This window comes from Mesoplodon densirostris, chromosome 6 (genome assembly GCF_025265405.1).
Source record: "Mesoplodon densirostris isolate mMesDen1 chromosome 6, mMesDen1 primary haplotype, whole genome shotgun sequence".
NCBI lineage: Eukaryota > Metazoa > Chordata > Mammalia > Artiodactyla > Ziphiidae > Mesoplodon > Mesoplodon densirostris.
Genome location: NC_082666.1, coordinates 23,391,053 through 23,405,644, shown reverse-complemented (window position 1 = coordinate 23,405,644; position 14,592 = coordinate 23,391,053). Strand labels below are relative to the sequence as shown.

The window sequence follows — 14,592 nt, the reverse complement described above, 5'->3', positions numbered from 1 at the left end:
ACCTTGTCCCCCTCTTTAGGGACATGGCCTGCTGTCTCCTGCCGTAGTTCTGCACCAGCGCCAGTTCCCACACTGACTTTCCCAGCACCTGTGTCTGGGCCTCCCACTGCTGGCCCAGCCCCAGCAGAGCTCAGCCCCTCCTGGCCCACCCTGGCCTCTGTCAGCCCTCCGGCTTTGCCCAGCTCTGTCCTGAGTCCACACTCCAGACTGGCCTATGTGGTGAACCTCAGGGCTGCAGGCTCAGGTGGAGGCAGGCTTGCAGGGCCAAGGGAGGATTCGAATGAAGGGATAGTGCTTTGGAAGGAGAGACTTGGTGGGACACAGTCTCCATGTAACCGAGACACCACATGGGACCCTCACCCATCAGAGGGCTTGGTAAAGTTGGGCTCACATCCCAGCCAGTTCCTGTGTTTGTGAGAATCCAAAGCTCTCCCCCATCATTTCTCCCTTGAGCGACTGTCTCCTGGTTCATCTCCAGTATTAACGAGGCAATTCCATTTCACGCAGCATCCCTCTGAGCATTCAGCATCATCCCCCTTCTCCATGTTACCCCCCGCCCCCCCCCCCACACCAAACTCTTTATTCTCACTGAGTGCTTCATGAGCACTGGTGGAATTTACTTGAGATCTGAGGGTTTGGGGAAAGGCCCTGCTCCAGAAAGTGAACTTTTCTGCCATTATCCATTTCCACTGTTGTCCCCTGCCCTTTGGGATTGGAAGGAGGGAAGGGCAGGCAGCTCCAAATGATCTTCCTTCTGATGCACAGCAGCTCCTGGTCCCTCCTGGGGCTGGCAAGACCCTTGCCCTGTGGGGAGGGGAACATGACCAGCAGGACAGATGGCCTTTCCAGGTACCATCCCTTTACAGAACAGTTAGAGCTCTGACTAGCAAAACAGATCTGATCCCTGTTAAACCCACTTTCTCTCTTTCGTTCCCCAGACAACTGCAGGTCACGTCCAGTTTGACAACTGCAACTTTGAGAATGGACACATCCTTGTCCATGGCCCGGGCACCTGCCAAGTGAAGTTTTGCACCTTCAAAAACACCCATGTCTTTCTGCACAATGTGCCCCTGTGTGTCCTAGAAAACTGTGAATTCGTGGGCAGTGAAAACAACTCTGTGACTGTTGAGGGCCACCCATCCGCAGAAAACAACTGGGCCTACACGCATCTCTTAGGGCTTATCAGGTCCTCTCCCAGCGTGCTCCCAACAGAGGACTCTGACTCTTTAATGTCCTTGGACCTGGAAAGCAGGGACCAGGCCTGGAGCCCAAGAACCTGTGGCATTGTCATTGAGGGTAGCCAGAGCCCTACCAGCCCAGCAACTGGCTCTCCCAAGGCTGGCTCACAGGAGGCAGAGGTGGGCAGCGATGGGGAAAGGGTGGCCTGGACCCCAGACAGCAGCGATGGAGGCCTGAGTCCCAGCGGTGAGGATGAGGATGAGGACCAGCTCACGTACAGACTGTCCTACCAAGTGCAGGGACCGCAGCCGGTCCTGGGGGGCTCCTTATTGGGCCCACCACTGCCGGGAGCATCCATCCAGCTGCCCAGCTGCCTGGTGCTGAACTCACTACACCAGGAGCTGCAGAAGGACAGGGAGGCCATGGCGCTGGCCAGCTCTGTGCAGGGCTGCCTCATTCGCAAGTGCCTGTTCCGGGACGGGAAGGGAGGCGTCTTCGTTTGCTCTTATGGCCGAGCCAAGATGGAAGGAAACATCTTCCGGAACCTGACTTATGCGGTGCAATGTATACATAATAGCAAGGTGCGATGTATACATAATAACAAGGTGCTGTCATAAGGCTTACTGTACAGACCTCGCTGGGTCACAAGGAACATGATTTTTGAGTGGTGAGAGGGCTTCAGTGGCTGTACGCAGGAGGGCTTGGATGGTGCTAGTATGCATTTTTTTAAAAAATCATCTTTTAAGCTTATAACACATACTTGCCTCATGTCCATCATCTGATTTGGATGAGGCAGAAACTATTCTTCCCATTTTACGGAAGAGGAAGTAGGCCTAGGGATGAAGGTGACTCACTCAGGATCACACAGCAGGTTAGGGGCCAAACAGAATGGGGACTAGAACCCAGGTCTTCCGCCTCCTTTCTCTGTGTTATGCTGCTTCTCAAATATGTCACCCAACTCCTAGTAGAAGGAGCAAGGGCTCTTTAGCTTGGATGCAAGATCATTTTGGGAGACGTGATCGCTGCCTGTGATCCAAACTCTGCGGGTAGTTGAGAAGGCTTCCCAGACGAGGAGATGTCTAAGCTGAGTAGGATGAGGAGAGGAGAACCAAGGAAAATGGGCTGCGTGTGGTGAAAAGGAGGTGCACAGTGAGGGTTCGGGCAGCAGACATCCTTTGCTGGGGCCTGGATGTGAGGCCAAGTTTAGCAGTGTGTGGTGTGGGGACCATTGGAAAATGAGCAGGGGAGGTAAGCAGAATCCACCTTGCCCAGGGCCTAGAAAGCCCTGTTGAGATGTATGGACTTCATACTAAGAATGGGTCATCCTGCTTTGCATGCCATCAGCGCCTTGTACCTGCAACCCCCTCAGGCACCACAGGACAGTAACAGCTCAGGATGGGAAAGGCTTCTAAAAGGAAAGACATGGCCTTTTAGAAGGAAACATGGCATAGCTCCTAGGTTTGAATCTCACCTCTCCTCTAATTCACTGTGAACGTTACCTTCCTCTCGTGTGAAATGGAAACACTACCCCACTTCTTCGACTGGGGGTTTTTGAGGATCCAGTGCCATAATATTGGCAAAAGCACTTAGAAAACTGAAGGGCATTGTACAGATGTCACATGTGAGTCTTGCAGGCCTCTGAAGGCTTCTAGAATGGTTAATAGCAATTGCATCTTAACTGTATTTTACCCATTTCCAAAGAGGATTTCAGGTGGTGTTACCCTGAAAACAATATAAAACTGTGCTATGAACAGAGAATAAAAGATAAAGGTCAAATAAAAGGGGTGGGTGACAGCTTTGCTCTCAGGGGGACCACGATGAAAGGATCTGGAGTGAGCCCTCAAGGAGGGCTTTCCTCCTTTCATAGTTATGAAGAGTGTGGCTTCTGAGTCCAGTTCTGGCTCTGCCCCTTATTAGCTATATGCTCTTTGGACTAATGATACTACCTCCTCCAAGGTGTGGTGAGGATTGATTGAGGTCATATATATGCATATATATATAAGGTGTTTAGCAGTGTGTCTGGTGCATAGCAAGTACTCCATAAATGTGTTTGGTGTTTCTTTTTAAGACTTAAAAAAAAACTTTCCCAGAGGAATGGTGCCTGGCCAAGCTGTCTAGGAAGACTAGGAGTTGGCAGGGTGAAGCTGTGAGGCAAAGGAGGCATGCGGGAAGGCCCAGCCATAGGACACAGGACACTCAGGGAGTCGCAAGTAACCTCAACAGCCAGAGCGTGAGGTGAGGGCTAGTCAGCAAGAGTCAGTCAGCTCAGGGGCAGGTGTCTCGTCAGAGAGACGGGAGTTGTCTTGAGGGCAGTGGGAACACACTGAAAGATTTTAAGCAGAGAATTGTGGTCAGATCCGCATTTGGAAAGCTTCTGTCAGCTTTGTGTGGAATGGAGTGGAGGGGAACAAGACTGGAGACACAATCAGTGCGGGGCAGTGGATAATTAGGGTCCATACGTGGAGAGGAGGAACAGGGCAGTCCGGAGAGGTGACGAGGAGAACCTCGGGAGGGGAGTGGTCAGGGTTATGTGGCCTAGATTTCTGGTGCAAGTGGCTGAGGCAAAGGCAGGAACTGAGAAGCCGAGGTGGTTAGAATGTGGAGAGAGAGATTCTGAGTGCGGTTCTGGGCACGTTGAGTTTGGAGCATCAGTGACATCAGGCAGAGGTGCCATCTGGTTACGTGGGGCTGGAACTTTGAAGAGAGCTGTGCCCTGACGTGCAGACTTAGGAGCAGGTGGTGATTGGAGTCATGGACAAGGAGAGACAAAAAGTTAAATAGCTTTCATTGTAGCCCTCTGGAACTGTTGCCCCCAGGGAACTTGTGGCAGGAATTGTGCAGCCAACTGTTCCTAGTGAGTCTCCAAAAAGGGACCTGAAAAGCTGATTTTGGCTGGCTTTTGACTAAAACAACCCATGGTGTCTCATGAGTATGCAGCTTCGGGAACACATATATCAAATGGCATTAATACAAGTGGGGAGCTGTGGGCGGGAGTGCCGGCTTACTGAGCTGGTCCCTGTGGCCAGGAGCAAGGCCTTGATCCAGTGGCCAGAGGGCAGCCGCCCTACCTCTGCCCTCCAGAACATTCCCGAGAGGGTAGAGGCTGGCAGAGGGAATGAAGAAAAGTATCACTGACCATGATTTTTTTTTCTTGCTTCTTTGGGTATCTGGTAATTTTTAGTTGTAAGTGAGGTATCTTGTGTAGATGGTGGAGACAGAGGTAAATGGTGTTTACGTGTGGGAATGGACATGCCTCTTCTGTGATGCTTGGATTTTGTTGTTACGATTACCTTCAGTGAACCACAGGCTCCTGATTCCTCCTGCATTACTTTGGCTAGTTTGCCAGTGGACTTTTCTGTTTTAGCTCTTCCCTTTGCATCTGCTCCTCCGTGCTTTTGCCCCACCCAGCAGCAGGCCACTGCCATGACTCTGGCTGGCCAGCCTGGTGGCACAGTGGATGGTGGGGAGCCTCTCATGTCCGCATTTATCCTTAGTCTTAGGAAGGTGCTGTCGGTGGATTTAGGACCTTGGCACTAGGCCCTTTTCAGTGGTCCTGTCTCACCCCCCAGCACTAGGGGGCTCTAATGATCGAGGCCCAAGATATTCTCCTCCCACCTCCCTGAGGGGTAAAGGGTTTATTGTTTTTCTGTTCCCTCCCTTGAGAGCCACAGGGTTTGCTGCCCTTCCCCCAGCTGCTTAAGGCTTGTTCTTCTGGACAGTTAGGGGAGAAAAATCCAGGAGGGGCTTAGTGCTTTTCCCACAGTGGCTGTACTTCCCCCAAGCGCCCACCAGGAGGGAGGCTGTCTCCCGTCTCTCGTCCTGCCCTCAGTCTTTCTCCATGAGCACCTGACGAGGTCCATGGAGAAGTGAATAGATGCAGCTGCTCCCGGGACTTCTGTGCTCTCACTAGTTCACAGCTGGCCTTTAACAATTCATGGAAACGGTTAGCTGAACTCTTCTTACTGGCCAGTATGGCATCTGTGTCTTTTCAGACAAACAAGTACTCACGTCTCGTGTCCTTGAAGGTGCCTGTTTCCCTTAGATTCCAGGCTAGTTGGTTGTCCTGCAGCCTCAGCTCGCTGATGGATTCAGGAAAGGTTATGTTTTTGTATCTTCTTGCTGTAAGTGTGGGAGCAATGCTCTTTCCAACTTTCCCCATTCTAAGCAGAAAGCTTCTCCTTGAAATTGAACTTCCATTATACTTTACCCCTCCCAGAGTTTTATTCTAATGTAATACAGTGTTTATTGTTAGTACACAATTTACCTTAACGTAGTACATTTCATTGTTAATACAGTGTTTATTGTTGGTACACAATTTACCTTAACGTAGTACATTTCATTGTTAATACATAGTTGTTTAAAACAATATGTATCCTAGATTTTTAGAATTGCTAAAAAGAGAATGTAAGTGGCAGTGCATCCCCTTAATAAGCTGTTTACTGAGTTATGGTACCTTGTTTTAAAGAGGCGTCTTTATCTTACACCAACACTTGCAATTGTCTCTTAGCTTGGAGTTCCATTGGTTTTTCCACCCCAGGATAATAATACAGCAAGAGAGATGCAAAGCGGGCAAGAATGGGTATTTGTCTTAAAAGTGGAAAGCAGGGCTTCCCTGGTGGCGCAGTGGTTGAGAGTCCGCCTGCCGATGCAGGGGACTAGGGTTCGTGCCCCGATCCCGGAAGATCCCACATGCCGCGGAGCAGCTGGGCCCGCGAGCCATGGCCGCGGAGCCTGTGTGTCCGGAGCCTGTGCTCCGCAACGGGAGAGGCCACAGCAGTGAGAGGCCCGCGTACAGCAAAAAAAAAAAAAAAACAAAAAAAAAAAGTGGAAAGCAAAAGGGAAGGTGGGAGAGGACAGCCTACGAGGTACTTTACCTTCAGGTGCTTCCTCAGGCAGGTGAAGTTCAGCAAAGGCGCATGTGGAAGTGGTGGATCTGGCACTGGATTCCATTCAAAGTAGCTGTGCCCTTGGACCCCCAGAAATCTTCATGTAACTGCACTGCACGTAGAGTTTGCAGACCACTAAATCCCACCTTCTCCAAGCGTCCTTTCCATGCCGTCATCCAGTTATTTATCCTGCTCAGAGGCTGTGAATGTGGAGCTCAGGGCCAAGCTTCCATCCAGGTTTTAGTAAAGAACTGGCGTGAGGTTGGTCCAGTGCCTGTAGGGCAAAGCCAGGAAGGACACGGAAATGGCTCAGTCCTCACGAGCACACGGAGGAGAGTGGCTGGTCTGGCATCAGGTAGAACTGCACGGACCAGATGGGAAGGAAGACTCAGGTATTCCCCAAGCAGTTTTTTAAAATACCTTTGTGACAGGAAAATGAATGGCTCTCTCTTCTCTGCCTAGATCATCATGCTCAGGAACCACATTCACCACTGCAGAGCGTCAGGCATCTTTCTTCGCTTGGAGGGCGGAGGCCTGATCGCCGGCAACAACATTTATGACAACGCAGAGGCCGGCGTAGACATCCGGAAAAAGTCCAACCCTCTCATTTTGGTACTTCCTCCATCTTCTTGCCCTTTCAGGGTGGCTCTTGGTGCTCAGAAACCTTTTCTGAGGATGTTAAAGCAAATGTTGCCATCTTGAATTTCTGTTGCTTCCTGTTTGCAGGTAGTTCCTGCTGTTTTCTCTGTGTGTCCTTGTGACTCTGGGTCTCTTTCTCCATGTATTGAGAGTGACTTTGCATAAGTCACGTACGTCCCTGCAGTCTCCCCTAGCAAGGAGGAGGACTGGATAGACAGAGAAATTCACAGGGCCTTCCCTCCCTCAGCCCTGATATGCTCTTGTGGGCTTCGAGTTCGATAAGAATAAAGATATGTCTGCCATGAAAGACGCTTGGATCAAAAATAAAACACCAGATTAGTTCATTCTTTACTATTAAAAGGACACGTAGGATATTTATTCTGAAGATTACTTGTTTCGTGGATATCGTGAGGCCGTAGTGAGTTTGATCTTAGCCAGTGTGAAAACCACTTAAAATCCTAGAATATGAGACCAGTGACCTGAAAGACCTGCCCCATAGTTTTGCTTCAGCCTTCTCTGAGAGACAGGTTTCCCAGAAATTGAGAGACATAACGGACTTTTATGGGCTTGGAAAAATAATATCCATCCTATACATAGTGCTTATTATATGCCAGATACTGTTCTAAGCACTTGGTATATATTTATTTAATCATGGTTTAACTCTTACACAACCCTGTGAGATAGAATTATTATTATTCCCATTTCATAGGTGAAAACACGGAGGCACAAAGACGCTAGGGACCTTGCCCTAAATCACACATCTAGTGCTAGAGCTGGCCTTTGAATCCAGGCAGTCTGACTCAGGGTGGATGTTCTTAACCCAGTATATCTAGACTGCCCTTGCAAATGCAGAGAAAGGCAAGTTCTTAACTATATTTCAGGAGACATGCCTGGCCAGTGTCCTCTGCCAGCCCCTTCCTCTCACTCTTTCTGCCATGCAACTGATGTTTGATGCATGGCCTTGGCTTAGGAAATTATTGCCCCTGTTGCCAGAGAGATGAGAGGAGTTTGCCTTCCCAGGGATGGGGGGACAGGACAGTTTAGCAGGTGGAGGGGGAAGGGAGTATTACCTGCCTTTGTGAAACAGTGCAGGATAGAAATACCATTGCTTACACCTCTCTCCCTGTGCTTTTCAACCCTGTGAGGGACTTCTGTAGGCAGCAGTCACCCTGGTGAGTCTGCCAAATCCTTCAGGGGAAAATCTGAAAAGTGAGTAAGAATAGGAGAGCTTGCAGCATGAAACACTTTAAAGCAAACTAGAACTTTGTTTCCGTGAAATCATTTTGGAAGAGAAACAGCTAGCTTTCTGGTTTAAATATAGGATTGTATTTAGGCTGTAAATTAGCAATTAGAGTGAAACAATTTTATTATAATTTATTATAACCTAAAATTTTCATCACTGTCCAAAATCAACTAACTGACTGGGAAACAGAAAAACTAGGTTTCAGATCCGGCCCTGCCACAAACATACTATATGACCCTGGGCCAGTTTCCCCGTTTGCATGGTATGAAAATCTCCAAGGGTCCTTGTAGCTCATACACCTGGTGACCTCATGCCTCATGGGACACCTAAACTCCCTGGGGCTGTACCTTCCACAGGTCCCCCCCGAATGAGAAGGGAAGACTAGAAGCCAGAGACCCACTCCTTCCCTGGGTGGCCTCTTGGGATTGCGCTTAGCCAAAGTTCCCATGTACTGGGGCACTGCCCCCTTCCTGAGAGGTGGGCGCCCTGGGCCCTGGGGTGACATGGCCTAGCCAATGATCGTGTGTTTTGGGGACTCTTTGGAGGCTCAGAAATTTTCAGTAGTGTGCATTGCAGATGAAGGACAGGAGCCCTCAGCAGTAAGTGCCAGCATAACTACATCCCAAGAGTCTGGGTGGGGAAGACTCCTCTCTTGGGACTCTCCCTCATAGGTGTCAACGTGTGCACCTGTGCAGAGAGGGCAGGGCTGCGTCCATTCACTTTGTTTTTTTTTTTTGTTGTTGTTTCTTTTTTTTAATTTTTATTTATTTGTTTTTACTTTTTTACTTTTTGGCTACGTTGGGTCTTTGTTGCTGCGCACAGGCTTTCTCTAGTTGCGGCAAGTGGGGGCTACTCTACATTGCGGTGTGCAGGCTTCTCACTGTGGTGGCCTCTCTTGTGGAGCACAGGCTCTGGGTGCACAGGCTTCAGTAGTTGTGGCTCATGGGCTCTAGAGCACAGGCTCAGTAGCTGTGGTGCATGGGCTTAGTTGCTCCGCGGCATGTGGGATATTCCCTGACCAGGGCTCGAACCCATGTCCCCTGCATTGGCAGGTAGATTCTTCACCACCGCGCCACCAGGGAAGCCCATTCACTTTGTTTTGTGCTAGGGATCTTCCAGCAGCGTAGTTTTCTCTGCTGGTTCATCCTGCCCTGCTGTGGGGCAGCAGTGAGCACTCTGCTTCTCAGTGGTGTGTCTGAGCTGCCTTCTGTGGTGTCTCATGTTCACTTGCAGTGTAACCAGATCCACCACGGCCTTCGCTCTGGCATTGTTGTCCTTGGCAGTGGGAAAGGCATCATCCGGAATAATCAAATCTTTTCAAACAAGGAGGCTGGCATTTACATCCTGTACCATGGAAATCCAGTCGTGAGGTATGTGCCACTGTACCCAGACCATCCTGCTCACCCATGGTCCCTCTTTCCTCTCTGATCTCTGTGTTTCCCTACTCTCTGTCTTTGCTTCATTTGAAACCATTTTTGTTTATGAAAACAACTGTACAGATGCAAGCAGGGAAGAGACAGACTTCACCCTTAATCCCACCTCAGTCACACAACCTTTTGTGGTATTGCATCTGTGTTCTGTGCTTTTGTGTCTGTGTTTCCTTCCAGTTAACTAGGTGGGGCCATTCTATTCAGCAAACATTACTGAGCACTTCTAATAATGATAACAAAGGTAAACAAGGGCAGACTCCGCTCCCTAGGAGCTTACTTTAGTCTGGAGGACATGTGTGCTCAGAAATAATGCTAAGATAGGAATGACAGAGATTTCAACTCACCTGACAACTCTGGTCAGTTGATTGTGGCTACCTGGGATGCTGTATTAAGATCTGGAGGCTACATCTGACCTCAGCATGAAAGCATGCCGTGATCAGTCAGTGGTGTAAGCTGTAGGTGGGAGGGGCCGTGGATTTGCCTTCCCATCGATCATATGGCGCAGACTGTGATAAATACTATCAAAGTGGTACCAAGAGAGGGTGAATCATTCTGACTAGGGGGCTGTGGAAGGCCTCATTTGGGAAGTGGCATTGGAGTTAGACTTTGAAATACAGGTAGAGCTTGGACTCTCATGGAGATGGGGAGTGGACATTCCTAGTAAAGGAAGCAGCTTGAGTAGAGCAGCAGAGCGCAGCAGATTCAGGGGTAGCACACGGCCCACTGGCGCTTGAGAAGAAGTCTGACACAAGTTGTGACATTAGTATAAAACATCTTAAATTGGGACTGTCCCTGATAATCATGGATCCTTTGGTCACTGCAGCTTGAACGTTAAGGTTTTGAGTAGAAGACCCACACAGTTATGTCTGCAGTTTACAGAAATCACTGGCATTAATGTTTAGCAAATGTATTCTGAGTTTTTCCCTGCATTATTCCATGTGTACTTTTCCATGCTGTTGCAGCACCTTTGTATTTATCACTTTGGACAGTTTCAGAACTGTTCCATTGTTTTGATATTCCCTCATTTTTGAACCAGTCCTATTACTGTTCCTCTGGATTTTTTTTTTTTTTTTTGGCCACGCTGCTGCTGCATGGCTTGCGGGACCTATTACTGCTAGGCCTCTATTTTTTCACTGTTATAGGCAGCTTACTAAAAACAATTAGTGATCACAGAGCTCTTTTTCCATCTTTTGCATTATTGCCTTAAGAGTATGGGTTTGCATGTATGCATGTCATTCATTTAACACACATTTGAGGGTTTATTCCATGCAAAGGGACAGCAGTATAAAAACTGTGTACAAATAGTCTCTGCTCCGTGGAGCATGCAGTCTAATTCTGGAGACAGGAGCCATGAGGGAAGACTCACCAAAGCATATGCTTTATAGGTCTTCATGCAGGTGCAGAAGGAGCCCAGCCACAATTTCAGCTGAGCAAGTCAGGGCAGGGCACATGGGGCGCTGACATTTGAGTTGTGCTTGAAGGATGAGGTGGATTTTATGGCCATAGAAAAGGCATTCTGGGCCTGGGGCAGTGAAATTTGGGATATGTCCGGGGAAAATGGTGTAAAAAATGTGGTGGTATGTCTGGGCATGTGATGCCCGGGGGGGTTGAGTAGATGATCAGCCTGCAAAGTGGGGTTGATGCTGGAGCACGGAGGACCTCAAATACCAAGTGTGGTGGGTAGAATAATGACCCTCCAGATGTATCCATTTCCTAATGCTTGGAACCTGTGCATATGCTGTCTTACAAGGCAGAAGGGACTTTGCAGATGTGACTAAGTACGTTGAGATGGGGAGAGTATCCTGGGTTATGCAGGTAGGCCCAGTGTCATCTCAAGGGTCCTTAGAAGAGGGAAGCAGGAGAGTCAGAGTCAGAGAGAAGGAAATGTATCAACAGAAGCAGAGGTCAGAGTGATGAGGCCACAGGCCAGGAAAGATGGGCAGCCTCTAGAAGCTGGAAAAGACAATAAATGGATTCTTCCCTAGAGCCTCCAGAAGGAATACAGGTCTTCTGGCACCTTGATTTAGCCCCATCAGATCCATTTTGGACTTCTGGCCTCCTAAACTGAAAGATAATGAATTTGTGTTGTTCTAAGCCACTCAGTTTGTGGTAATTTGTTACATCAGCCATACACCCAGAACTGGCGGGTGCTGGTGAACTGTTGAAGTGTTTTGAGCAAGGAATATTACAACCAGATCAGTGTCTTGGGTTTTTAAAACAGTTGCTTTGAGAGAATAGGTTGTGCTTTTTTCCTGTATGTTTCTTTGTGATGGCGGATAGGGATCTGTGGGAGGGTACAGAATGAATTTCGAGATCCCTGAAGTGGCCTAGATAAGGCAAACCACAGCATATTTTTTTGCCGGTGAGTTATATAACCTGTGGTGTTTCTCTTTTTTTGCCTTGGCTGCAAGGAAGCACAGGACTCAGACTGGCTCATCTGTCGTTAATATCCCATCCTTGGTTCTTGGAACAATGATCTGTTCCCTCTTCCTACTGTTTTCTGATACCTCTTTTATCTTTGTTCTGCCCACCCTATGTACACACACATACATGTTTCTCCAAGTGGCCATGGATCCTTTCTGAAGGTAAGTGAGATTTGTATTAAAAGTATACCACTCATGCATTTGCTGCTATGGCACAGCTCTCAGAAATATGGATGAGGCCCAGGGACTACATCTGACCCTGAATTCTAGAAGCCCAGAGTAACCATCAGCTGATTAAATTGTAATCACATCAAAGCAGATACTTCAGATCTGTCTGAATAAAAACATAAGGATGTTTTTAACCTTGTTCTACTCCAAACACATAATGTAGATGCAGTTGGTATTTGACTTCCCCCGAAGGAAGTAAACCATTTGGACCCTGCCGTAGGAGATGGGAAGACTTATCAGCCAACTGCTAATCACGGGTTCTGTGAGGAGCCAGGCCCTGTGTTAGGCTCTGAAGAGCCAGGTGAATATTTGGATCTAAATCCTGCTGCTGCATGCATGGTAGGAAGTAGGAGGGCACCTCCTAAGAGAGGGGGCCGGTGCCCCTCCAGTAGGGAAGGAGGACACAGCATTCCTGGTAGTAAAAGTAACAAACAGCAAATGTGTATGCTCCAGGAATAACCCAGTTCTGCTAGGGTGTGGGTGTGACTGGCTCTGTATTTCCAGGCAAGAAACCAAGGTAGAGAGACCGGAGAGAAATGCATGTCCTTTAACATGCTCAGGTGTCTGGTTCTAAGGAACACATTCACGAGGCCTTGCCATGGTAGTAGGGCTGTGTGTAGCCCAGCCCATGGGGTTTCACATATGTGTTGTCTGATGTTCTTAAAACCCTCTTTTTAAAATCTGGTTTTCTTCTTATAAGGCATGTCATTATTTTATGTTTTCATTCAGTGGATAGGCGACTGAGTTAACAGAAAATAAGCTAAAGAGTAGCTGCTGGATACAAACAGAAGACGGTAGGCTTGTTACAGGCAGAATCTGATTCAGGGACATAAATCACTCCCAGACAAGCTTAACACAGCCTCCTAGGAATTCTTGACACTACCGAGACTTTACCTGTCATCATGCACCATGATGACATTTGTTTAAAATGGTATTTATATGAATAACAAGTATTGGCAAGAATGTGGAAAAAAGGGAACACTTGTACACTGTTGGTGGAATGTAAATTGGGGCAGCCACTGTGGAAAACAGTACGGAGGTTTCTCCAAAAACTAAAAATAGAACTACCATATGACCCAGCAATTCCATTCCTAGGTATATATCCGAAAACAAAAACACTAATTCAAAAAGATACATGCACTCCAGTGTTCATAGTAGTATCATTCACGGTAGTCAAGATACGGAAGCAGCCTAAGTGTCCATCAGCAGAGGAGTGGATAAAGAAGATGTGGTATATAAACACAATGGAGTACTACTCAGCCATAAAAAAGAAAGAAATTTTGCATTTGCAGCAACATGGATGGACTTGGAGGGCATTATGCTAAGTGAAATAGAGAAAGACAAATACTGTATGATATCACTTATATGTGGAATCTAAAAAAATGCAACAAACTAGTGAATATATCAGAAAAGAGGCAGACTCACAGATGTAGAGAACAAGCTACTGGTTACCAGTGTTGGGTGGGGAGAGGGGCAGTATAGATGTGGGGGAGTAAGGGGTACAAACTATTAGGTATAAAATAAGCTACAAGGGTATATTGTGTAACACAGGGAATATAGCCAATATTTTATAATATCTATAAATGGAGTCTAACCTTTAAAAATCATGAATCACTATATTGTACACCTGCAACTTAGATAATATGGTACAGCAACTGTACATCAATAAAAAATAAAATAAAATAATAAAATGGTGTTTATATGTGGATAACAGTCCAGAGAGGCTGCAGAGACATGGATATAATGATATGTGCTTCTGTGGCATAGTTGTAGGTCGTTTGGGGTCAGTGGTAACTGAAGATTGCTAACTGCCTGGCTTCTGGGGCCTGAGGAGGTGCTTCATGCCCCTGTGGACCTGAGCATCTGGGAAGCCCACAAAAGAAGGCAGGCACCTTGGATGGGCTTTGTCTTTGATACATGACATTGGTCTGGTCTCATCTTTTGTCTTCTTCCATTCTAGCCGGAACCACATTTTCAAGGGCAGTGCAGCTGGCATAGCTGTGAATGAGAATGGCAGAGGCCTCATCACAGGTAGGGGTGGGACTGCCTGGATCCGCAGCCCCCAGTGACCACAGCCAAGCCAACGTCCCAGGCTTCCCACCCACCCAGTCCTTCACCTCGACAGACTGGCCTCCTTGATAGTGGCTAGCACTTGAGGATGCCGGCTCCATGCACTGGCCACGCTTATCAGGCAGGGAGAGAGCGTCTGCTCTTTGCCAGGCCTGGTGCTTACAGGATCTGAATGGATGGCTGCTTCTGACATAACACTGTCAGAAACATTCATGCCACACAAACGGTCTGAATCCCTCCTCTTGGCTTTTACGGGCTTGTGCCTGCTCTGGCGGTCCATCCCTATTTCCCCTCTGCCTGGCCAACTCCTGCTCATTCTTTGAGTCTCAGCCTAAGTGTCACTTCCTGGGGGAAGTCTGCCCTGACCTCCCATATACATCTACACTCACTCTACCCAGTAGGCCTGCTCTGCAGGACACTTTACTTAATTTCTTGTGATCTGTTTAATGTCCGTCTCCTTTGCTGTATCCTACAAGGCAAGGATCAAGTCTGTC

At 47.9% G+C, this 14,592-nt stretch overlaps 1 protein-coding gene across 7 annotated transcripts in view; it reads left to right on the top strand.

Annotated features, from left to right (window-relative positions):
* The window catches only part of FBXO10 (F-box protein 10), a 77,042-nt gene that overhangs the window by 37,230 nt on the left and 25,220 nt on the right, over positions 1-14,592 (top strand). For all 7 annotated transcript variants that reach the window (XR_009532762.1, XR_009532763.1, XR_009532764.1 and 4 more), the window contains 4 exons: positions 939-1,760; positions 6,528-6,677; positions 9,181-9,317; positions 13,989-14,059. Coding sequence is in view for 4 of the 7 variants with exons in the window: in XM_060100906.1 (XP_059956889.1) it covers positions 939-1,760; positions 6,528-6,677; positions 9,181-9,317; positions 13,989-14,059 (1,180 nt within the window). In the remaining 3 variants the exon portion in view is untranslated. The remainder of the gene's footprint in view (positions 1-938; positions 1,761-6,527; positions 6,678-9,180; positions 9,318-13,988; positions 14,060-14,592) is intronic.